Source organism: Ipomoea triloba, chromosome 8 (assembly GCF_003576645.1).
Source record: "Ipomoea triloba cultivar NCNSP0323 chromosome 8, ASM357664v1".
Lineage (NCBI taxonomy): Eukaryota > Viridiplantae > Streptophyta > Magnoliopsida > Solanales > Convolvulaceae > Ipomoea > Ipomoea triloba.
In genome coordinates this window covers 9015702-9042913 of record NC_044923.1, presented here as the reverse complement: position 1 = coordinate 9042913, position 27212 = coordinate 9015702, and the positions used below count along the sequence as shown (strand labels likewise).

At 28.2% G+C, this 27212-nt stretch overlaps 2 protein-coding genes across 2 annotated transcripts; one reads left to right on the top strand and one right to left on the bottom strand.

Annotated features, from left to right (window-relative positions):
- Positions 1 to 10947: 10947 nt before the first annotated feature.
- LOC116026904 (uncharacterized mitochondrial protein AtMg00810-like) lies at positions 10948 to 11349 on the bottom strand. Its single transcript, XM_031268331.1, has one exon. It carries the CDS (start codon positions 11347 to 11349, stop codon positions 10948 to 10950), a length of 402 nt encoding a protein of 133 aa, XP_031124191.1.
- A 5096-nt stretch (positions 11350 to 16445) lies between these two features.
- Positions 16446 to 26609, top strand: LOC116026903 (probable cinnamyl alcohol dehydrogenase 6). Its single transcript, XM_031268330.1, has 6 exons — positions 16446 to 16540; positions 17301 to 17414; positions 18448 to 18675; positions 19632 to 19920; positions 20664 to 20817; positions 26422 to 26609. Exons 1-6 carry the CDS (start codon positions 16446 to 16448, stop codon positions 26607 to 26609), a joined length of 1068 nt encoding a protein of 355 aa, XP_031124190.1.
- The last annotated feature ends 603 nt before the right edge of the window (positions 26610 to 27212 follow it).

Genomic DNA, 27212 nt, shown 5'->3' with positions numbered 1-27212 from the left:
GAAATCGGAATCCATCAGAGGAAGTAAAAACAGAATAGAAATCGGAAATGCGAAATTCGAGAAAATCTGTGAGGAGAGCTTACGAGAGGTCGCACTTGAGTTCTTGTTTGTATCCTAGCTCATGTAAACGTGCATGGCCTGAATCAATCGGCGGAGGAAGGGCCGCTGAGGCTTCGGCGGTGGCGTCGGATGGCACTTCGGCGGAGGAAGGGCGGCGGCAGCTGAATGTTGGCGACATCGGCTGTGGTTTCAGATCTGTTGGCGGCGGGAATGGGGGAGGAAATGGCGGTCGGATGTGGTGAGCATCTGTTTGTTTTGTTTTGTTTGGAGGAGATGGAGGTTGTGGTCGGATGTGGGCTCTAGACTTCGCGATGGAGGAGAGGAAATGCGTGAGGAAATAATGGTGAGCATCTGTTTTTTTTTTCTATTTAAATTTTTCCTTGATTTTCCGCGGCACCCTCAAGAAGCGGTGCCGCGGAAGTTAAATAATTTTTTATTATTTAATTTTTAGCGGCACCTTTTTTTAGTGGTGTTGCGAAAAATTTTTTAATTTCTTTTTTTTTTATAAACGAAATTACTTTCCCCTACACCTTTTAAATAAAGGTGTAGTGAATTCTTATTTGTTTCAATTATCCACTACACCTTTATTAAGAGGTGTAGTGTAAAGTTAAATTTATATGGTCAATTTTGTAGTAGTGAATATAACAACTTTTATTTCAAATTTCATGCAACATAAGTTTGTTTGGATTGTATTCCATCATAATGCCTTTACTTTCAATTAGCTATTGTCCAGTGCGATGTACGGAAAAAAATATTATATTAATAAAAATGAAGTGTTATTGTACAATAAAAAAGATAATATTATTGAAAGAACGAAAAAATTATAAATTATTAAAAATCTTTTTCTAAATTACATTAGTAGAGTACCATTATAATTTTATGGTTTAAAATTTAGAATATCCACGAATCCACGATTCTGGTTTAGAGACTTTAAATGCAAGTAGTTTTCCTTTTTCTTTGAACATAGAAATATGTATATTGTCTAAGATAGTAGATAGTGATTTAGGTTGATTATTTATAATATCTGGAAGTGCAATTTGAGCTCTAAAATCATATAGGGCACTCTTTTAATCTAAATCGATAAACAGTATTATAAAGTATATAGTAGTACCAATGCGCGCTATTACCCAAAAAAATAAATAATATAAACTAACATTACCCAAAATATAATACTAAAGTACATAGTGACATGGTGTCTCTATAACAAAAAGAAAAAAAATCATACAGAATATTACACAATAAATAAACAAAACCCAAAAAAAAAAAAACAAATAATGTAAATTATATATACCGTTGTTATGCCGTGGACCTGGATCCAATACGACGCCGTTTCACTTTTTTTAAAAAAAAAAAATTAACGGCGTTAACGGCTCCTCATCGCAACAGAACACAAACTCTACATTCATAGACCCTATACTTCATATTCACAATTTGAAAACTCCACATTCACACATTACAGGGCTATATGTTTAGTAATTATATTACCACTGTTATGCATTCACACATTCAAAACTCTATATTCACAGGTCCTATACTCCATGTTCACAACTTGGGAACTCCACATTCACACATTACAGGGCTACAAGTTCCTAGAACTCTGTTAACTCTACTACAGATTCACACATTCATAACTCTACATTCACAAATTCTATACTCTATATTCACAATTTCAAACATCCACATTCACACATTTCTGGGCTATATGTTTAGTAATTTAAAAAAAAAATAGTGAAACGGCGTCGTATTGGACCCAGGTCCACGGTATAATTTGCCAGAAATGGGAGAAGGGATATAGGTTGAAAGGGTTGTTATGCCGTGGAGCCAGGTCCACCTTGCAAGGTGGACCTGGGTCTTTCACATAAACTATACTCTACATTCACATACACTATACTCTATATTCACACTTTGTAAACACCACATTCACACATTACAAGATTATATGATACTCTACATTCACACTTTGTAAACTCCACATTCACACATTATAGGATTATATGTTTAGTAACTATATTACTACTGTTATGCATTCACACATTCAAAACTCTATATTCACAGGTACTATACTCCATATTCACAACTTGAGAACTCCACATTCATACATTACAGTTGCTAGAACTTCTTAACTCTATTACAGATTCACACATGCATAACTCTACATTCACGATTTCTATACTCCATATTCACACATTTCTAGGCAACTCTACATTCACACAATCATAAATCTACATTCACGATTTCTATACTCTACATTCACACTTTGAAACCTCTACATTCACACATTTTTGGACAACTCTAAATTCAGCAATATGTTTACTAATTTAAAAAAAAAAAAAAAAAAAAAGAGACAAAAACGACGTAGTTTTGGACCCAGGGTGGACATGGGTCCAATACGACGTCGTTTCACTATTTTTCTTTAAAAAAAAAAAATTACTAAGCATATAGCCCTGAAATGTGTGAATGTGGAGGTTTCAAATTGTGAATATGGAGTATAGAATTTGTGAATGTAGAGTTATGAATGTGTGAATCTGTAGTAGAGTTAACAGAGTTCTAGCAGTCCTAAAATGTGTGAATGTAGATGTTTGAAATTATGAATATGGAGTATAGAATTTGTGAATGTAAAGTTATGAATGTGTGAATCTGTAGTAGAGTTAACAGAGTTCTAGCAACTTGTAGCCCTGTAATGTGTGAATGTGGAGTTCCCAAGTTGTGAACATGGAGTATAGGACCTGTGAATATAGAGTTGTGAATGTGTGAATGCATAACAGTGGTAATATAGTTACTAAATATATAGCCCTGTATTTAAAAAAAAAAACATATAGCCCTATAATGTGTGAATGTGGAGTTTTCAAATTGTAAATATGGAGTATAGGGTCTGTGAATGTAGAGTTTGTGTTCTGTTGCAATGAGGACCCGTTAACGCCATTAATTTTTTTTTATTTTTTTTTTAACAAAAATTGTGAAACGGCGTCGTATTGGATCCAGGTCCACCTTGCAAGGTGGACCTGGGTCCACGGCATAACAACTGCCCATTTCTCCACTTTGTCTCCCTCGTTCGCCAACTCCAAATCCAGTCTCCCTCTGACCAAGCCCTAGAAAATCAGTAGGCAACTTCAATCCATTTCTATTGCACATTATCTAGAACCAAACTTAAATCTTTCAAGATAAAACATAGTAACATACGTGCAAACAAACTAAAAATGATTAACAAAATTTTCGTTGTGCATAACTCTCGAGACGTTAAAATAACCTTTCGGTTAGTTTAACGAATCGTAAAAGTTTTCAAAAACCATACAAGTCTATTCACCTCCTTCCACCCTCATCATCCCCTCTGATCTCTAGACTTGTACCCAAATCTTTCTAAGACCAATAGTATTGTCACATATAAATTTAGGAAAAATAAAATTAACTATAATCTTTTGTATCAAAATTATATTATATAGTCAAATTCATTCTTAGTTTAAGGGCAAAAAGTGGATTAAGCGATGACACCACCCTTTGAACCACTATGAAAACCTTACACACTTACCTTTTCTGAATCCATATATCGCACACAAACACTTAAGCTTACAAACATCTTACAAACATAAAGCTACAATATCTTTAAAATAGGTAAGTATAAACTTCCGTTCTACATTATGTATTAATGTTGTTCAAACTTTAACTTGAATTGCTTGGGACTAATAGTTTTTGGCCCATTATTTAAATATAAACTTCCGTTCTGCATTATGTATTAATGTTGTACAAACTTTAACTTGAATTGCTTGGGACTAATAGTTTTTGGCCCAAATTTATTTAAAAACTTTATGTGCCAAAATAAAAAATTCAAAAATATGTTTACGTACTGCCCATTGGCAAATTATGCCGTGGACCCAGGTCCACCTTGCAAGGTGGACCTGGTCCAAAACTACGTCGTTTTTGTCTCTTTTTTTTTTTTAAATTGAATATAAAGTTGTCAAAAAATGTGTGAGTGTAGAGGTTTCAAAGTGTGAATGTAGAGTATAGGAATCGTGAATGTACATTTATGATTGTGTGAATGTAGAGTTGCCCAGAAATGTGTGAATGTGGAGGTTTCAAATTGTGAATATAGAGTATAGAAATCGTGAATGTAGAGTTATGCATGTGTGAATCTGTAATAGAGTTAAGAAGTTATAGCAACTTGTAGCCCTGTAATGTGTGAATGTGAAGTTCTCAAGTTGTGAATATGGAGTATAGGACCTGTGAATATAGAGTTTTGAATGCGTGAATGCATAACAGTGATAATATAGTTACTAAATATATAATCTTGTAATGTGTGAATGTGGAGTTTACAAATTATGAATGTAGAGTATCATATAATCCTGTAATGTGTGAATGTGGAGTTTACAAAGTGTGAATGTAGAGTATAATGTATGTGAATGTGGAATTTACAAAGTGTGAATGTAGAGTATAGTGTATGTGAATGTAGACCCAGGTCCACCTTGCAAGGTGGACCTGGGTCCACGGCATAACAATTGCTGCCCATTCTTTAAAAATAAAAAAGATTGAAAGTGCATTTACTAAGTTTTTTTGTCAGATCATGAGGTGTCCTGAGCAGACCCTAACTTTAGGAGACACCTTTAGGTCCGTACCATACTCATATTAATTTCGCACAGGGCCGGCCTAATTAAGGGGCAAAGAACTATAGGAGGCACCTTTAAGCCCGTACCATACTCAAACTAATCTCCATTCACGGGTCAACCCAATTAAGGGGCAAAGTGCATTTACTAAGTTAGAAAAAAAAAATTATGTCATGGACCAGGGTCTGCCTTGAATTATAAACCTTGGTCCGAAAATAACATTCAACTTCTGTATCTATAGTTGACACATTATGTACTTGCAGTTGATAGTTTCTGTACTTGTCGCTATCATATTATGCGTCAGCAATTATTAATTTATTTGTTTGCATGTACAGAAGTGTTAACTGTAGGTACAGAATATGTTAATTAAAAGTACAGAATTTTTGTATTAGGCTTTACAATGCAATATGAACCTGGTCCGTAGTATAACAATTGCTTAGAAACCGTGTGGACCTTGGGGTATTGGTAAAGATGAATTTGTTATCACAGAAGACTGACATCCTTTAATTTGACAACTTAGGCCTTCCTCAATAGTTAAACTTGGGTGTAGTTTTTGAGGAGTTTTTGTAAGTGTAATTTGGAAAGAGAAAATGATGGTGGAGAAAAAAAAAATGAAAGGAAAAAACAAAAGAAAACAAAAAGAAACTGAAAAAAATAAAAAAATATATATATAATCTCTGCACCTCACGTGTGCGTGAGGCGCAACAGCTATTTTCAGTGGGTCCATCCCAACCTGCAAAAAAAACTTCATTTTGCAGGAGAAAGAACCCAAATAAAAACACCCATGCTCATTTGTTAAGAACTCAAAGTATATGGTGTTTTACTGTTCCAAAATTTAACATAAACACACTATTGGAAAAGGCTTTATGATAGATGGTCCTGATCTAAAGTACACATTTTTACAATGAAGAAGTTAGTAAAAATATGTTCTCAAGAAAAAAAAAGTTAAATAAAAATATAAAGAATTAATGTTTTACCGTTTAATTTATAAAATATATATTTAGGAGTTTAAAGATTGTATTTTTTTTTAAATTGAATTTATGGTAATTGCTATTTACTATTTAACCATTTATTAATGTTTTGTTTCACTGCTTTTATTTATTAATGTAATATTTAAAATTACGAAACAATTAATAGTTATGCATTTTTTTTTCCTAAATGGAAGTATATCCGATCCTTATATTTTTATATTTAATTTACACAGTTTTCATACCATTCGTTTTCAATAGTTTTTGAAAATGTCATCCCCCATTTCTCGTTTCCCGTTTTCCTGTTTCTCATTATTTCCCATTTCCACGCTATTTGATTTATGTATAGTAATTGCATTGCTATAAGGTTTTATATAATTTAATTTATTGGGTTGGTTTTGTATTTTATTCAACAAAAGACATGTTAGTATCAACCGTTTACCTCTTGCGCCAAAAGTTATAGCTAGTACTGAAGCGTAACTTATCTCCTTACTTATAGACCGCCATCACATTGTTTTAGAGAGGCTGGAAGTCGAACGCGTAACCTGACTCTGATTAGACGTGACCACGGTTCGGTTCCGATTCCGAACCGGCGGTTCACTGTTCCACAAAATTGCAAACCGGAACCGGAACCTTATATTAAGGTTCCGGTTCCGGTTAGAACCGCCAGTTCAAATAAACCTCTTTTTTTTTGTTGTAAATATATAATATATAATATCTAATGTATATACTATATACTACCTCCGTCCCAAAATGGTTGTCTGGTTCGTTTAACAATGCTTGACTGAAGTAATTTTTAATCCAATTTTTCATAATATTAAGTTTAGCATTAATATATAAAATTTATATATTTAGAAACTACATTAAAAGTACTACTAAACGCAAAAAATTAAATTTAAAAATAATAAAAAATTACTAAAGAAAATAAGCAAAGAAGAAAGAGTTGGTTTGACCAATGAATAGTAAATAGGACAGGTAAAATGGGACGGAGGGAGTAATATAATATATATATATATATATATAAATAATGCATGGCTACTGCCAACTGCATTTGGTGCATGATTTACGGTTCTAGAAACGGAACCGTCCGGTTCCAGAATCCATAGAACCCTAACCAGAGGTTCCGGTTAGGAACTGAAACCGGAACCTTACGGTCGGTTTTGGTTCGGTTAGTATAGTGCACGGTTCGGTTCGAACCGTTTAATTCGAACCGAACCGTGGTCATACCTAACTCTGATACCACTTGTTAGGATCAAGCACTTATCGCTCACGTTAAATGCTATAGCTAGTAGCGAAAGCTCAACTATTTTCTTACTTATAAACTGTCATCACATTGTTTGAGGCAGGCTGGGTGTTGGACTTGACCTTAAGGACTTTACCGGCCTTTGCTCAACAATCCCAATTACAGAATACTAGATATGAGACCTGGCTTTTACGGGTCCTGCCCAACAAGACATTTATTTTTTTCAATTTTCCTTCTGTATTTTAATATATCTTCATGATTTATTTTATTGGCAGATCCTACTTCTTAGTTTATTTATGTACATTATCAGAGATTTGCAGAGTAACAACTAGTATGTAAATAGGATTCTTTTGGCTTTTCGTAGAAAGAACATACATTTTTAAAACCGTCTGATTACTATCCTTAAAAATTAGCTGATGTACTATATTTTTTGGTATGCATGTTTAAATCACATGCTCCAGATAAGATTAATAAATTACAAAATATATATGAATTATATAAATCAGCAGTAATCTATTTGAAACTTATGCATTATAATAACTTTTCCTGCTTGTTTAGTATATGAATAGGACTGTTTTGGCTTTTCCTAGAAAGAGCATGCTTTCTTCGCGTTTTCTGTTTACTACTCCCTCTGTCTCATTTTATCTGCCCTATTTACTATTAATTGGTCAAACTGACTCTTTCTTTTTTGTTTATTTTCTTTATTATATTTTATTTATTTTTAAATTTAATTTTGTGTGTTTAATAGTATTTTTTTTTGTAGTTTCTAAATATATAAATTTTGTATATTAATACTAAACTTAATATTGTGAAAAATTGAACTAAAAATAACTTCAGTCAAGTCTCGTTAATCAAACCAGACACATAAAATGGGACGGAAGGAGTATTATATTTTTTTCTGAAAACAACTATTATTAAATTGTATTTTGGTATGCTGGCCACCTGGCCGGTGTACTCACATGCTCCAAATAAGATTAATAAATAAAAAATATATATCAATTATTTAATCTGCAGAATATAACTACTCCAACTTGTATATAAATTATGAATAGGACTCTTTTGGCTTTTCCTAGAAAGAACATTTATATATAATATTTTTCAAAAAAAAAAAAACATTTATATATAATATGCTTTTTGAATTGTTATGCAGGTGTACAGTGTACTCACATGCTCCAGACAAGATTAATAAATATATAGTATGTCTTATGGTATGGATGTTTAACTCACATGTTTATATTTAATATATATTATATATAATATGCCTTTTGAATTGTTATGCAGGTGTAGAGTGTACTCACATGCTCCGATCCAGACAAGATTAATAAATATATAGTATGTCTTATCACTCGAGTTTTTTTTTTTTTTTTTTTTTTTAAATCTGGTATGCGGGTTTAACTCACATGTTTATATTTAATATGTCAATTTTTGTTTTGAGTACTACTGAGTAGTAACATAGTATCTGTTCATAGCTACTTTCTCAACCTACTGAAGCACAACGAGTCAACAGTTGCTTCCACTGAGGCTCGATTCACTCCCCCACATGGATATGGGAGTGTTAATCGGGACACTGGATGCCACTTGACCACAAGGTCTTTGACTAATATGTCAATTTTATACATCTGCAGTAATCTATTTGCAACGTGCAGTGAGCATTACAATTACTTTTTTCCAGTTCATTCAAATTTTCTACAATCTCATACGTACTTTCTAAACTTTCGTGGTACATTTACTACAAAATGTGACAAAATTGTTTTATAATGGACTATAAGTGTTGAACCCCTAAAAAGTCTAGGACCAAAAAAAGAATTAATTAATTATATATATATATATATATATATATATATATATTTATATATTAATTAGTGCATTACTACTAGAGATAAAGTTAATCTTGACTTGATTAATGTTTTGATTAAAGGTATTATTATTATTATTATTATTTTGTAAACCAAATAGGGTAAAATTTTTAAATATATAAATTCTCTTACAGCACGTTTGGTTCACAGAATGAATTTGGAAGGAATAGGAATTCTATTCCATAGGGAATGGAATAGGTAAGGAATAGAACATGAATTGTATTCTTTTGTTTGGTTCGCGGGGGGAATAGGCTTTAGGAATTGTATTACAACGTTTGGTTGGTGAAAGGAATAGAAATGGAATACATGTTTAAAAGACATAAATACCCTTATACAAAATATATTATTGTTATTGTTATTGTTATTGTTATTGTTATTATTATTATTATTATTATTATTATTATTATTATTATTACTGCTGATGCGGCTGCTATATATAATATTTTTATATAATATTATTCTGTAGAAATTAAAATATTAAAAAAATGATCTATAAATTATGAAAAAAAATATTCATATAAATAACAAACAAATTTAAATTAAAGAGAATTTAATAATATTTAGAAGAAAAAATTATTAAGTATTTCAGGAAGTTAGTTTGAGATGGTGTCTCCCCTTATTTCAAGGAGTCTTCCTGCAACAAATTATCAGAGATTGAGTCCTAATATTACTATAAAATGTGATGGGTTTATCCTAAGCAGAATACAAGTTCTACACAGTACACACCATTATTCCTACAAATTAAATTCTAATCACCAAGGTAACGCTTGTTTGTGCGCTCAATGCGCAGTTTATCATAGGCCTTGAATGGTGCGCTCAATGCGCAGTTTATCATAGGCCTTGAATGATTTCATTTCGTCGGTAATCTTCACAAGTTCAACAGATGGCTTCTGGGCTTCTCCTTGGTAATTGGCAAGTATGGACCTTGGACTTGGGTTGCAGTTGCAAGTTCATCCGCAGATGAATCACCAGCCTTAATGTACTCTTCTATACATTACTAGCTAAGTGGTGAATCTTCAAAAGGAAAGAACAATACAATTGGCGGAAGTGATGCAAGGGATGATCAATCTCTTTTTACGAGTCCCTCGATGAATTAGTATTGATTTCTTCTTTTTCCTTTTCATGATTTTATGCAATCATTAGTACCATTGGTGTGTATGTTTAGAAAATGAAATTAATTTATGAATATTATTTATTGTTGATCAATTTACTGTATGATAATCCTGTGAAAAATGATGTTGTGTGAAATGATTGCTGCAAATTTCATGATACACTGCTTGGTTTTATTCGCCCACGAACATGGATGGATTATTTACCATTGTTACGAAATATTACTGCAAAAATAATATTTTTATAAAAAAATAAATTTGATTCAGAGTGTTGTGATCTAAATATATTTTAAGTTTAATTAAAGGTAAAATAGTAAATAAGAAAAAGTTTAATTAATGGTAAAATAGTAAATAAGAAAATTTGTCTATTCCTGAGAACTCAGGAATAGGTTAATACCAAGGGGGGTCTGGTAATAGCTATTACCCTTGCAAGGGTAATAGCTCATTCCTAGGAACATTGTTCCTGGGAATAGAAAGTATTACCAAACAAAGGAATAGGCCTATTCCCGGGAATGCTATGCCATTCCAGGCCTATTCTGCGAACCAAACATGTCGTTAATGCTTTTGAAGAGTTGAGAAAATGAGCATTTGCATTTATGATTGGTAAGAACGATGAGAACTATATAAGCTGTATATTATGAACTGTGATTACAAATGTACAGGCTGTGGGAATATATATACAAGAAATAATCATAGGGAGACCAGGATAGATATTCATACTCTGACTCAAATACATAGAGTCCTAATATTTCCCATAAAATATAGGGTATACTAGTAACCTGTAGCTTGTCTCTAATAAAAGAAAATTTATAACTAGGTAATGCTTTTGTAAAGATGTCAACAAGTTGATCTTTTGTTGAATAAAGTTTATTTGAATATCCCCATTAGCAACTCTATCTCTAACAAAATGATAGTCAATTTCCATGTGCTTGGTTCTTGCATGAAAGATGGGATTTGCACACATATATGTAGCACCAAGATTGTCACACAAGAGTTTGGGAACAAACATACCAGACACATTAATCGCACATAGTAAAGAAAAAATCCTAATTACGTCATCAACACAAACATTTGCTAGAGGCTTATATTCTGCCTTAGTGGAAGACCTGGCAACAGTTACGTTCTTTGTTTCTTGCAGACCCAAGACACAAGATTTGACCCAAGGAACATAGCATAGCCACTAGTAGACTTATGATCTTGAGGACAGCCAGCCCAGTCAAAATCAGATAAAGTATGAAGCTCTCTTGATGGTGACTTTCTTATATGTAAACCAACATTAACTGTTCCTTTAACATAACTCAAGACTCTTTTCAGTTGCTCCCAATCTGATATTGTAGGAGCATGCATGTGTTGACATAATTGATTTACTGCAAATGCCAAATCTGGACGCGTGATAGTTAGATATTTTAGTGCTTCTGTCAGGCTTCTGTATTGAGTATGATCTTCATATAGATCTGCACTGAATGGAATAGATTTCGAAACAGGAATAAGAGTAGATAAAGCTTTACATTCTGCCATTCCAGCTTGTTTCAAGCAAGCAAGGGGTTGCTTGAAACATGATCTGGATACTGAGCATCAATATAACCAAGGGGTTGCTTCATGTAAACAGTTTCAGACAGATTTCCATTCAGAAAAGCATTATGAACATCAAGTTGTCTAATATCCCAACTAGAGGAAATAGCTAAGGAAAGAACCAATTATAGGTTTTACCACAAGACTGAATATATCAAAGAAATCATGACCAGGCACTTGATTAAAACCCTTTGCTACTAACCTTGTTTTGTGTCTCTCAATGGAACCATCTACCTTTCATTTGTTGCAAAAACCAACTTGCATCTAATGATATTTATGTCTGCCTTGGACACTTGTAAATCTTTGGATAAAATGGTAAAATTAACTCATTTTATATTTTTTTTTAATACTACTGACTCTATTACAATGCAGTATTACTCATAACTAGTATTTTCGCCCGTGCGTTGCACGGAATGAATTTGTTATAATATTTTAAGAATATTTAGATCAATATACCATTATATAAATTATAACATCGGATATTATATAGTGCAATTGATGAAATTAGTTGAATTGATTATGTTTTCTGATATTTTCTTTGCTTGAATGAGAGCAAATTTGATTCACGGATAAATTTTTGTATTATCTATTTAGATAATAAAATTAAAGATAAAATTATTTTTTTTAAAAATATAATATTGAATATGTACATTTATTTGATTATAAGATTAGTGCAAAAGTATCACTCAATTAATTGAATAATATATGACTTGTTTGTTTACAATTATCTTAAAAAGATCTATATTTAATATAACTTAAGTAATTAGATTATTACAAAAATAAATATGAAAAAATGAGAAATAATTTAACTTTAATTATTATGGAATATAAAAATAAATTCAACGACCAATATTTAGCTTAATTATTAGGCAATTATTATTAGTCAATTACACTAAATTAATTATTTTTCGTTAATAGGAAATCAATTCGTATATACAAAAATTATTATTATTATTATATATTAAATATGTTCGACCTTCTGCAGTGTTCATGTCACACATGTACTAATTAATTTGATCAACGACATCTAAAGTTGGTGAGGGGATTGCTCAACCTTCTAGTTAATAAATATTAATTATTATGGAGTACTGTTTATTAATATAATTAATAATTAATATAATTAATTAATTAATATTTAATTTATATAATTATAATATTATAATTGCATATTATATTTCCAATGAAATATTAATATATTCATTTTAGTTTTCCTAATATTTTAATTTCCTTTTGAATATATTCATTTCCTTTTTCCTTTATAAAAAGAATTATTGATTGTCATTCATTTTTCCTTCATAATTTTTTCGTAATATTTCATTTGTTGGTTACTAATGCTTTTGTAGGGAAAGCTATGCTATATTTCCAGTGAAATCGTTTTTCCTAATATTTCATTTCCTTTTAAATATATTCATTTCATTTTTCCTTCATAAAAATAATTAATATTGATCTTCATTCCTTTTTCCTTCATAATTTTTTCCTATTATTTCATTTGTTGGTTACTAATTTTTTCATATGGAAAGTTGTGTTATATTTCCAGTGAAATATTAATATATTCCTTTAGTTTTTCCTAATATGTCATTTCCTTATAAATATATTCATTTCCATTTTTCCTTCATAAAAAAATTAATATTCATTTCCATTCTTTTTTACTTCATAATTTTTCCTAATATTTTATTTGGTGGTTACTAATTTGTTTGTAGAGAAAGTTGTGTTATATTTCTAGTGAAATATTAATATGTTGATTTCATTTTTCCTAATATTTCATTTCCTTTTGAATATATTTATTTCCTTTTTCCTTCATAAAAAGAATTAATATTATTTTACATTCATTTTTCGTTTATAATTTTTTCCTAATCATTCATTTGGTGTTTACTAATTTTTTCGTAGGGAAAAGTTGTGTTCTATTTCCAGTGAAATATTAATATATTCATTTTATTTTTCATAATATTCCATTTTCATTTTAGTATATTCATTTCCTTTTTCCTTCATCAAAAGAATTAATATTGCTTTCCATCAATTCCTTTTTCATTGGCCTGATTCCTTGCCAATTAGTAAGAAAATATTAATAACAGATTCCTTGCCAATTAGTAATATTTATTTTCTTTTCGTTCATAAACAATTTATTTTAAATTTTCATATGATTAAAAAGTAATATAATTATAAAAATATAATTGAATATATTTTTAGTGAAATATTAATAAATTTATTTTTTTCTCATTCTAAATAATTAATATAATTATAATTATTATAATATAATTTTTGATTATATTTCCCGTGAAATATGAATATATTCATTTCATTTTTCCTTCATATATTCATTTCCATTTCTTTTTCCTTCATAATTTTGTGCTAATATTTCATTTGGTGGTTACTAATTTTTGCAGAGGGAAATCTATGTTATATTTATAGTGAATTTTTATTATTAATCTTATTTTTCATTTGGCATGATTCCTATGCCAATTAGTAACATTAGTAACATAATATTAATAACAGATTCCTGTGTATAATATTTATTTTCTTTTTCATTCATAAAAATGTTTTAATATTCATTTCCATATAATTAATAAGTAATATAATTATAAAAATATAATTGCCAATTATATTTCCAATGAAATATTAATATATTCATTTTCTTTTTCCTTCATAAATATTAATATTATTAATATAATTTTAATAATTTAATTGTCAAAATAAATTCAATTCCTTTTTTTGTTCAATTTTCAATCAAATATTAATATTAATTTACTTTTTCAAATGGCCTAAATTCCGTGCCGTTTAATTTTCAGTTAATTATTTTTTAATATTCTTTTTTTGAACTATAATTTCACCTCTGAACATGGTATGAATAAACGAATAAAAGAACTGCATATTCAAAGTAATGTAAAACCATGAAATGTTAATATTTAAACAAATTACACAAATTTAAAATTTGAAATCTTTAATGCCCAAAAACATAAAATGACAATGATTTCAACAGGAAAATATTCTATTAATTGCTTTTCAACTTTCACATCTCTTAACAGATCCATTATCATTTGCATCACATTGCTTATTAGGCTCCAAATATCTACATTTGTAATTAAAGAATCAAGAGAGGTGGAAATATAAGATTTCAAATATGAACGAATAGATTAAAAAAATCAATTAAAAAAGAATAGCTAATACTTAGAATAAAAGTTGTAGTTATTTGACAAATTAGCTTACCTTTCGACAATTAAGGCTACCAACAATTAACTTCCGTGCTTGTGATTGCAAAATATAAGAACCTGCAATGAATTTAACCAAAAAAAAAAAAAGATAAGATAAGAACAGTAAAAAAAAAAAAAAAAAAACAGAAAACGTGTCACACTTTTTTGGAGAAGGGTGGTTCTTCCTATGTACATTGATGCTTTCACAAACGAAAAACAACAGAACTAAGAGAGATTAAAATTGATGGTGGTGGTTGACTGGGTTTCTTCTTGTATTTATAGCCATAAAGAGAGAGAGGCAGAGCTATTATTGGTAATTGGTAATAATTGGTAATTGGTAATTGGTAATTCATTTGATTGCCATTCATATGTTTTCACCATTAATTAACGTAATAATAACATATCTTTTGGTAATAATTGGTAATTGGTAATAAATAAATGGAATTATAAACAAATAGGTATTGGAATATAATATATATGGAATTCAATTATAATTAATAGAATTCCATACCATTATAACTATTATATTTTTATATATTATTATATATATATATATATATATATAGATTATTATTTTCTATCATAATAAATAAATAAATAAATCTATACCATAAACATTTGTCAGTGGTATTACATTAATGCATATATATGTATTAATCTATAAAATACAAATATACTATCATAATAATTAATTACCATAAACAATTTTCAGTGGTATTACATTAATGCACGTATATGTATTAATCTATAAAATATAAATATACTATCATAATAATTAATTACCATAAACAATTTTCAGTGGTATTACATTAATGCACGTATATGTATTAATCTATAAAATATAAATATACTATCATAATAATTATTTACTATAAACAATTTTGAGTGGTATTACATTAATGCACGTATATGTATTAATCTATAAAATATAAATATACTATCATAATAATTAATTACCATAAACAAAAATATAAATATACTATCATAATAATTAATTACCATAAACAATTTTGAGTGGTATTACATTAATGCATTAATTACCATAAACAATTTTGAGTGGTATTACATTAATGCACGTATATGTATTAATCTATAAAAATATAAATATACTATCATAATAATTAATTACCATAAACAAAAATATAAATATACTATCATAATAATTAATTACCATAAACAATTTTGAGTGGTATTACATTAATGCATTAATTACCATAAACAATTTTGAGTGGTATTACATTAATGCACGTATATGTATTAATCTATAAAAATATAAATATACTATCATAATAATTAATTACTATAAACATTTTTCAATGTTATTACACATTTACACTATTACATTAATGCACGTATATGTATTAATCTATAAAATACAAATATACTATCATAATAATTACCATAATTACTAATAACTAATTACCAATCTATACTATATATAACATATTATGATTACCATAATTACTAATATTATGATAAAATAATATTAATTAATTATAATTAGAATAATAATTACCATAGTACTAAAATGCCCCTACGTTTGGGCGGGAAATTTTGGAAGAGGATAATGCTTTTATATATAGTATAGAAGTATAGATTACTTTAACCTCTCATATGAAGGAGCTTGGTGCCACTGGACCACAAGTTTCTTGGCAACTCATTTTATATTTATTAACTTCTTTAGAACGAATTGATTCCAATCCAAATTAATTATGTGATAAAATATTTGATTAAAATTTGTTATTCATCCCACTATTCATTATAAAAAGCTAAGGAACCATTCATCATTTAGCATATCACCACTACAATAGTAGTTATCATACATTCTCCCACGTTCTTTCCCCCCGCTAATTAATGGCTACGGAAGCTACCAATCATGCACGGAAAGTGCTAGGCTGGGCAGCTCACGATGCTACCGGAAAGTTAAAGCCGTTTATATTCACGCGAAGGTACATTATGATTTTACATGCGTACTGTAAGGCATCCATGTTTGATTGTTTTCCACAACTAATATATGAGTTATAATACATTTACTCTCTTTTTTTTTTTGAAAATAATAATACATTTACTCTCAAATTCCACTCTCTCACTTTTACTCCATAATATGACAACTAAAAATAAAATATTTTCATCATGTTAGTTGTAGAAAAAGTGTCTAAATCAAGGATTCGTAAGAGGAAATACTGAAATAGAAGATGAAAGTAAGAAGTGACAATCATTATTGTTGTGTGTACCATGAATAAAAAATACTCCGTACATTATTTGTGTACATAACACGCATTATTTGAAAGTATATTATTTGAGTACTGAAAGTATATATTATATATTTTGTGTACTATCAAATAATGTACATTCAATAGACAAATAATGTATTTTTAGAATATTAAAATGTATTTTGTATTAAGAAAAATAAATTATTTGAACATTAAAATCATATCATTTTATATAATATACATTCAGTATACAAATAATGTATTTTTTTTTTATAACTCACGTAGCAGTCTGTGAACCATAGTCCATATAATAATTTGTTAATTTCTTTTTTTTTTTTTTTGAAACTTAAACTGTAAGATTATTTATCTATAAATTTATAATTTTAAATTCCATGCAATGCTATTATTTAGCATATCAAATTATTATTTTCTTCACCGTTGAAGTGTCAATTTATACTTTCATCTAACTTCTTTTCCTTCAATAATGGATGTCAAGGGAAAATGGCGTCAACGACGTGACTATCAAGATCATGTATTGCGGAATGTGTCAAACTGATGTTCATTTTGCCAAAAATGACTGGGAAAACACCACGTATCCTATTGTTCCTGGGTAATTACATCCCATAACAAGTCTACTTTACAAAAACGGTTTATTATGATCATGTTTGGTAACATAATTAGCTTATTAGTCAATTTTAATTTATTTGATCACTATTAGTTGTTTGACTTTAAATAATCAATATGAGTGTTTGATTGATGAGCTTTTTATAACAGTTTATTTCTCTAAAATACTAAAATTCAAAACACTACTCAATGCAGTTTTTTCTGATAAGCTTTTTAAAAAAGTAATTTTGCCTGTAATCACTTTTCTACACTCAGCTAATATTATCAACTAGTCAAATCCACTAGCCTAATCAGAACTATAAACTATTTATCAAATACCACTATATTTTTTTTTCCATAATATAGGTTTTTTCCATAATATTCAGGAGAAACATCATAATTAGGGGAAAAAAAATCAATTTTGGTTTTAAAATAGTAATGATTTGTAGTGCAGTCCCTCTGTTATGTTATGTTGTATAGTGTTATAAATCTGATATTTAACTATCAAATCCTTAAATAAAAATAAAAAAAAAAACTATCAAATCCTATAAAGTGACTATTTTGATCTCCATGTCATCATCACATGTATTTGTTAGTTTTGCCATAAATTTTGTACGTGTTTCGATTATCCATGTTAAAAATGAAAGTAAGGCTGATATAAGTCATATAAGGAACTAGAATACAAGTGAAATTTAAAACAAAATTAACAAAAGGACTAAAAATTCAAAATAGTGAAATTTAAGTAATACAGTACTTGAGAGTTGAGAGTAACATTAACAATAGCGTATATCCCGAAAATCCGAAATGATTCTTTTAACTGAAAGTCAGGTATATATGAGTTTGATTATTGTCAACATCATTTTGATCGAACATCTTGCATAGGGTCTTCTTATTACAATTTAATCACATAGGAGCGTATTTATCTAGTATACACCCAAGAAAAAAGATTAGATTTACAAATAATAACTTGACTAAAAATGCTTTTGCCCTATCATAATATATACTTTGCATTAATTAAATTATTTTGTTCTTAATTTCAGGTACGAAATTGTAGGGATTATAACAAAGACTGGAAGCAATGTGAGCAATTTCAAGATTGGGGATAGGGTTGGTTTAGGTTATGTATTTTCTTCATGTTTGGACTGTGAGCTCTGCAATACCTCAAGAGAGAACTACTGCGACCAAATGCGCCCCGTTTACAATAGTGTTGCTTCAGATGGTACTGTCACGTACGGAGGTTACTCCAAAATGATTGTAGCAGATCATAGGTAAAATCATGAAATTATAACAATTTGGAAGAGGTTTTCATGTCTTAGGTAAATTTATATTTGTTGTTTGGGTAAAATTCACCGTTGGTCTGTAAGATAGTACATACCGGTCTGTAAGATAGTACATACCACTGCTGGAAATCTCGCCGTTTCCGTCTAACATTTCTGTCCAACCATAATTTTGGTCGGTATTTTAATAAAAGTCTCAACATTCCTCCGTTAAAGATCAGATGATTGGACAGAAAGTTAGACGGAATTTCCGTCCAAAGCGCGAATTTGGACGGAATTTCCGACTGAGGTTTTTTTGAACCTTCAATTTTGTTGGTATGTTGGATGAAAACTTCTTTTCCGACTGAAATATTTCGTTTTCCGTCCAAGTTGGTGTACTAAGATGTAACTAGCAAATTATACCATATATGGACCATGGTTCACCTTGCATTGTGAATCCAAATCCAAAATAATATTCAGATTATGTGTCTGAAGTTAATACATAATATGTTAACTACAAACACATAATTTGCAGTTAACATATTTTCTAAACAAATTATGTGTTTATAGTTAACATACTATGTGTCTTGAATTTATTTACATGCGCATAATTTATTAACTAAATGAACATAATATGTTAACTGTAGATACATAATTTTTGAACTAGAATCCACAATCCCATGTCCATGTTATAACAATTGCATGTAACTCCAGTCCTATTATATGTTACAAATATCACCATAAATTGGGCACTATAGTGGATATTTTAGTGTCTCGATAATGTTACTATACTTATTAAATCTGTCTTAAATTTCACATATTTTTGCCATCCATGTAAAAGCAAAATTAGGAGTGGCAAGATTATATACAAAGTTTAAAATTATCAGTTTAAGGGTTATATATCACAAGAACTTTGCAACTTGATCTTGATTTAATTTAATTAATTAATTATTTGTGTAATAATGCAGGTATTGTGTGCACATACCAGAGAAGCTTCCACTTGAGAGAGCAGCACCGTTGCTAGGAGCAGGGATAACGGTGTACGGTGCTATGAAAAATAGCAACATATTGGACTACCCTGGGAAAAGAATTGGAGTGATTGGTTTAGGTGGTTTAGGTCACATGGCTGTCAAATTTGGCAAGGCTTTTGGGCACCAAGTCACTGTCATTAGTACCTCTCCTTCTAAGAAAGAATTGGCAATTCAGAAATTGGGAGCAGATGATTTTATATTGAGCACTGACCCAACAAAAATGCAGGTGCATGCTTATCTCATATTTATAGTGGATTGTTTGTTTAACATACAATATATATATATATATATATATATAAATGTGTAGTCCAATGATCAGCTTAGTTTTTTATTTAAGATGAAATATATATATGCTTTAATTTGATATTAGAGAAGACTATGGTCCATGGTCCATGGTCCATAGTCCATGTGCTGCTTGGAGCCCGTCAAAAGTAATCGGCTAGCATATTATTGTGTTTATTACATATTAACTAAATAACCATCCCCAAAGATCTTGTGGTCTAGTGGCACTCGGTCTCCCGGTTTACACTCCCACATGGATGATGGGAGTGGGTTTGACTATTTGTGCTTCAGTAGGTTGAGAAAGAAGCTATGAACAGATATTACATTGTAACAGAGTCTAGTACTAAAAAAAAACCATTGGAAGTATGTAGTAATAGCACCCGCACCTTGAGCTCAGATGGCAAAGTAGTAGCTCGGTCATGAGTTCTAGGTTGAGAAAGTAGTATGTTTGAACAGATACTACAATGTAATAGAGTTAGTTGTATTAAAAAAAAAAAGTAGTAATAACTATCTTGCCTATGTTAGGTTATAGAGATCAATATAAGATCCATATTCTAATTAAGGTAGATTCAAGAACAATATGTTGTCTAATCAATTTAGTCTTTTTTAAGTTTTATTTTTATAATTATTATTTTGCATATATTTTTTTTGGCTCATTACATATTAGGTTATTTTAAAATTTTCCAGTGGAAGAGAAGAAGTCTAGACTTCATTTTGGACACTGTATCTGCAAACCACTCTATTGGACCTTACATTGAGCTATTGAAAGTAGATGGCACCTTGGCTATTGTTGGTGCACCATCTAAACCAATCGATTTCCCTTCAAATGATTTGATATATGGTAACATTCTTCGTTTTCCAATTATCTTTCTATTGTTTTTATTCAAAACTTTCTCCTTGTTTTGTTTGAATTAGAGTAGTTATAGTTTCTTTGACTTTGTGCAACACTCTTGTGTGAGGATGTATAGAGTTAGATATGCTTTTCATAATTGCTTCTCGCAAATTATATTCCATATTTATATTTTGTTTAATACTACTGACTCTATTATATTTTAGTATATGTTCATCATATTCCATATTTATATAAATACTCATTACAATCAAAATAAAGAATTCATTTCAGTTTTGGTCCTAAATTTATAAGTGGTAGTCCACTTTTAATTCTTTTTTTTATTTTTTTTATTTTTTCAGAACATTCCCCTTTAGTCCTAGTATTATTGTGGCCTTGGTATAACCATTTTTTGTCCTCCGTCAATAAAACTATTGAAATGTTGTTAAATATAATGACATTTCAAACATTTTTTTTTATATATAAAGTGGGTTCACCAGCTATTTTTATTTTTATTTTTTTTTAAAAAAAATTCATAATTGAAGACTTAAATGCCATTGTATTTTATGGAATATAAATGATTTTATTGATGGGCACAAAAAATGATCATGCCATAATAATACAAGGACAAAAGGTGAATATTTTGAAAAAAAAATGGAATAAAAGTGAATTGTCACCTATAAATTTAGGATAAAAAATGGAATTAACTCCAAAATAAATTAGGAGTAATGCTGCATTTTGTTGCAAAAAATCACTTCTTATATCTTACATGCCATTTTTGTATTTGTACGTTTTTGTTTTGTGTTTGATTATTATGTGAACTAGTATTTCCGCCCATGCGTTGCACGGAATGGATTTGCTATAATATGTTTAGAATATTTAGACCGATATACAATTATATAAATTATAATATTTGATCGATTATGTTTTCTGATGTTATCATTGTTTGAATTTGAGCAAATAATTACATAATTAATAGCCAATGTGTATATATATGCATTCGATGCTGAAACTTTAGACATTTTATATATCAATGTTTATGATTTGTATTAATTGGGCTAATTATCTCGTTGTCCAGCAACTCAGTTATAGAAATTATTTATACGGATGATATATTTTATGTGTTAATATATAGCAATTTTGTCATCTTTGTATAAAAAGAAAACATAATAGTATATCAATGTAACTGTTTTGAATTACACATTATTGAAAATCTTTTTGTAGATGACATTGATATTATAGTATATATTGTTATTGTAAATTTTTATACTTATTTTAATTTACATCACTAATGAAGTAAATTGTCTAAAATTACAACTTTTTAGTGCTTTATTTCAGAATTACTGGAGTCAAATATCCAGAACCTTAGTACTTCATGGATTATAAGATATTTCGAAAGCAAGCATGTATAGATTAACTCTGCTTTTTTTTTTTAAGTGTATAGATTAACCTTATTTCATGAATGTTTGATTTGTGGACATGTTTTATTTGTTGTGTGTTTTTGCCTAACAGTTGGGCTGTATAATATGTTAAGAGCTATAATTCTACCTAAACATGTCAAAATTTGGCTCTTTAGGTTATACTTTATTTATCCTTAGGGTTTTATTTGTGTAATTAATTTGGTTAATTTTTTTAACGTGTTATAATTAGACTTCTTAGAGTAAAATAATTATGTTTGCAAATAATATGGTAATCGGATGAAAATTGTATAGCTTGGAATAATAAAAAGAATACATTGGATAAGCTAATTTATTTATTAACATTTTAAAAAAAATACACTGATAAACATAGAGTTCTAAAATTATGAACATTGACCCGAGTCCACCTTGCAAAGTGGACTCTGGTTCATAGCATAATTTACCCACCTCTACCACAACCGTTCCCCCTCTCACTCAATCTGAAAAATCAATTTCGCTCCTATCTCAATTTACACTTTTTTTAGTTTATAATTAGACAATAAAATAAAAAATGAAATTGTAAACAATTTTAATATTTGAAAGTGTACATTTATTTTATTTTAAGATTAATGCAAAAGTATCACTCAATTTTTTTTGAGGAAAAGTATCACTCAATTAATTGAACAATATATGATTTGTCTGCAATTATCTTGAAAAAATCTATGTATAATTATATTATTACTAAAATAAATATGATTAAAAAGAGAAATAATTTAATTGTAATTATTATAAAACTAAATACAACAACCTATGTTTAGCTAAATCTATACTAACATTCGTGTATTTATTAACTTAATTAGCATAATTATTATTATTCAATTATACTAATAGGTATGCAATTATTCATTAATTACCATAATAATGATCAAATAATTAAATTAATATTATACAATTACACTGTTATACCTTAAGTATATATAAAAAATATACATTGAGAGATTACCATAGTAATTACACGAAAGAATATGAATGATTGTTTATTTTGTTTTCTCTCTCTATCTCTCTCTCGATCTCTCACACACACACACATATAATCAAAAAATTAATTGTAATTATAAAATAAAATCCAACACCTCATGTTTAATTGTAATTATAGTAATATCTATGTAATTATATATATATATATATATATATATATATATATATATATATGTATGTATGTATGTGTGTGTGCGCGCGCGCGCGTGCGTGCGTAATTATAAAATAAAAATCTAACAATCCATGTTTAATTATAATTATATTAATATTTATATAATTATTAGCTTAATTATCATAACATTTATTAGTCAATTATACTAATATATGTGTGATTAATATTTTAGTTATTTAGCATAATAATTATTAGGTAATTATACTAATATTGTACAATTATAATTTTATACTTTAAGTATAGAAATACATAAGAATGCGAATTCATTTTGTTCTCAAAGTATTATACCTTAAGTATAATATATATATATATATATATATATATAATTGTATTTATACTATTATTATGGTAATTATTACTATAATTATCATAATAAATATTAGTCAATTAAACTAATATTCTGTAATTATGTTTGTAAAAAAATATTGTGTAATTATACTTTTATTATTCTTTAAGTATAAAAATATAAAGAGAGAAAGTAGCATAAAATTATCATAGTAATTACACAGAAAAATAGAAAGAATATTTTATTTTCTACGTTCTTATAATATTATACCTTAAGTATAAATAAATAAATATATAACCATAAAAGTATCATAATAATTAAATGGAAGAATGGAAATATAATTTATTTTCTATTAATAATATTATACATTAAATATAAAATAAGTATATTAGGCAATTTTGCTAATAGATAATTAATATGTAGGTACATTAATTTCGGCAGTTATAAGAAATTAATTTTTTTTGTAATAACTGCCAAAATGAATGTAAATAAATATTAATTATATATTAGCATAATTGCCTAATATACTTATTTTATGTGTAAGGTATAACATTATTACAAAATAAATTATATTCTCATTCTTCCATTTAATTATTATGATACTTTTATGGCATATATATATATATATATATATATATATATATATATATATATACTTTTAACACTATATTTATTAGTATAATTTGTGTATATACTTTAGGAAAATATTGTATCATTAAAAAAATAATTTAAAAAGTAAATTATTAATTAGATTGTCTAATATAATTATTTTTACTAATTGATTACCATGCTACTATAATTCATATTTTTGAAGTCTTTTTATTACCAAGCTAAATACATATCCTTAATAATTAATATAATCCTTAGTCACATTCGTAGTACTAAAAGTATTACTTTAAATTTTTATAAACAAGATATAATTTTATTAAACCGAAATAATTAAAAATAGTGTCTATAGGTACAAAACTTTTTATAATTGACTTAATAATTAAGTATTAGTTTTTATTGCCAAATACAACTTGACAATTATTAAACATTATTTATGATATTTATTGTATCCCTTGTAATATTAAAATTATTAGGTAGATCGAATTTTTATAACTAAGATATAATATTATTAAATCGAAATTATTACAAATAATGTTTCCATAGTACAATTAAATTATATTTTCTTTAATAATTAATATAATTATCTAATATAAATTTACATTTATTAATAAGTATTTATGGTAATTATTATTAGGTATTAATAAAATGGATTAAAAAAGTTAAGAAGAAGAAGAAAATGAGGAGGGATATATATATATATATATATATATATATATATGCCATACAATATCGTAAATGATATAAAATTTAATAATTATTTCAAAATAAAATACAGAAATATTTTAAGGAAACGCTGAATTTTACAATTAAAAAGTATGCTATTCTTTTATTGATTTCCAAAAACATCACCGTCGTCACCGACTCCTTTGCATATCTTCTTCGTTCTCCGGCTCTAGATGACCCTTGTTTAGCAACTCCAGCAACACTATGTGTTCATACTGCAACAAATATTTCATACACATACATAAATTGAAGTATAAATATTGAGACTAACGTCAAAGTATTAAAACAAAAGCAATCTTGTGCTACAACAAAAAATTATTATCTTAAAATCGGTATTGTAAAGTGATATTGTAATCAATATTATAATGGATGCAACACCAATCCATTCTATTTACAGGGCGGTGGAAGAAGAAAATGAGAGAGCCGCCAAGATATGATTTCACAGAAAACGGGAAGAAGAGACATAAAATGCAAATTGAAGAATTATGATTTTCAAAATCAACAATGCATTGTATTTATAGGTAGAAATGGTGAGAATTATAAATTTGTTAATTTTTTCAAAAGGAATGTATAATTAATTACTTAACATTTTTAATTATTAATTCTAAATGAAATTATTACCTTATTAATTCTATAAATGAAATTTTGTTAATTTTTCATAAAATTTTATTTTATGATCAGAAACCCGTGGAATTTAAGCAGTGGGAATGTTTATAATTCTATTCTATTCTATTCTATTTTATCATAATTACTAATTGCCATAATTACTAATTAACATTACCTTACTTGAATTAAAACTAAATTCTATCATAATAATTATCATAATTACTAATTATCATTACCATAATTACTAATAACGAATTACAACCAATAATTAATAATAATAATAATAATAATAATAATAATAATAATTACCATATTACTAAAACACCCCTACGTTTGGGCGGGAAAATTTTGGAGGAGGATATTATTTTTATATATAGTATAGATTCGTTATTAACCTATGTGGGTCGGGTTGATCAGTTCAAGTGTACCTTATGGAAATAAAAAAGTTTCTTTATTAAATTGCAACATCAAGGAGCTAGCTGATTGAATGTTATTACATGATTTTAGTAGGGCAAAAATAGCATTTTTCATGAGTTGTTATATTATAGTGGTAAATATCACCTAGATTTATGTTTTTAATGAACGTTGAGTGCAATTATGATGAACAATTATTGAAACGGCATATTGAATTTAGGGGGTATATTCAATCAAGACTTTTAAAAACTTTCAAAGATTTTTAAAGTGCAATTCTGTACATACACTTGATGTTTGATATACGGTTAAGCATTAATTATTACACACAAAAAAAAAAAACTAATTTTTCAAATTCTTTGTTTACTTCACAGGCAAGAGAACGATAAAGGGAAGCATAATTGGAAGTGTGGAGGAAATTGAAGAGATGATGGAGTTCTGTGAAAAATATGAGGTGTTGCCTGACATAGATATTGTCCCTATTAACAAAATAAATGAAGCCTTTGATAGGCTTGCAAAGAATGACGTCAAGTTTCGATTTGTCCTTGACATTGAGAGTTGAGCTGCGCGCACTGGATTTCAGCATTACTGATCCCCTATGCTTGTGTTGTTTGGTATATTTTCTGTCTTGAGTTTTGTGAATTGTTTCGAATCTCTAGCTACTCAATAATCTACTTGCTGATGCAAATTTGGTAATAAATTACATTATGTCCACATTTTTTATGATGTCAAAACATAGAGACAAACCTTATTCAAAAGGTAGCTGAAAGTTGAAAAATTATTTAAAATTGAAAAGTTATAAGCTCAAAGATGAAATCTGAAGAGCTGTTAAACTAATTATACTTAAAAGTGTTTGATAACATTAGCTTCTGTAAGACAGAATAAGTCAATTTTACGCAAAAATAATATATATAAATATTATAAATCTCGAAAAAAATATATAGTTTGAAAACTGTATACATATAATCAAAATATATATATAATACAAATAATGGGATATATTTTACGGAAAAATGATCCCAACACTACTAGTACGAAACTAGTACAAGGATTTAATTTTATGGAAAAATTAATCACACCGCAATTTGGTTTGAAACCAAAAAGAAGTGAAGGATCCAAGGTGCCGACGTACATGAGTCAAGCCTTTTCAAGCTCATTTTGGGAT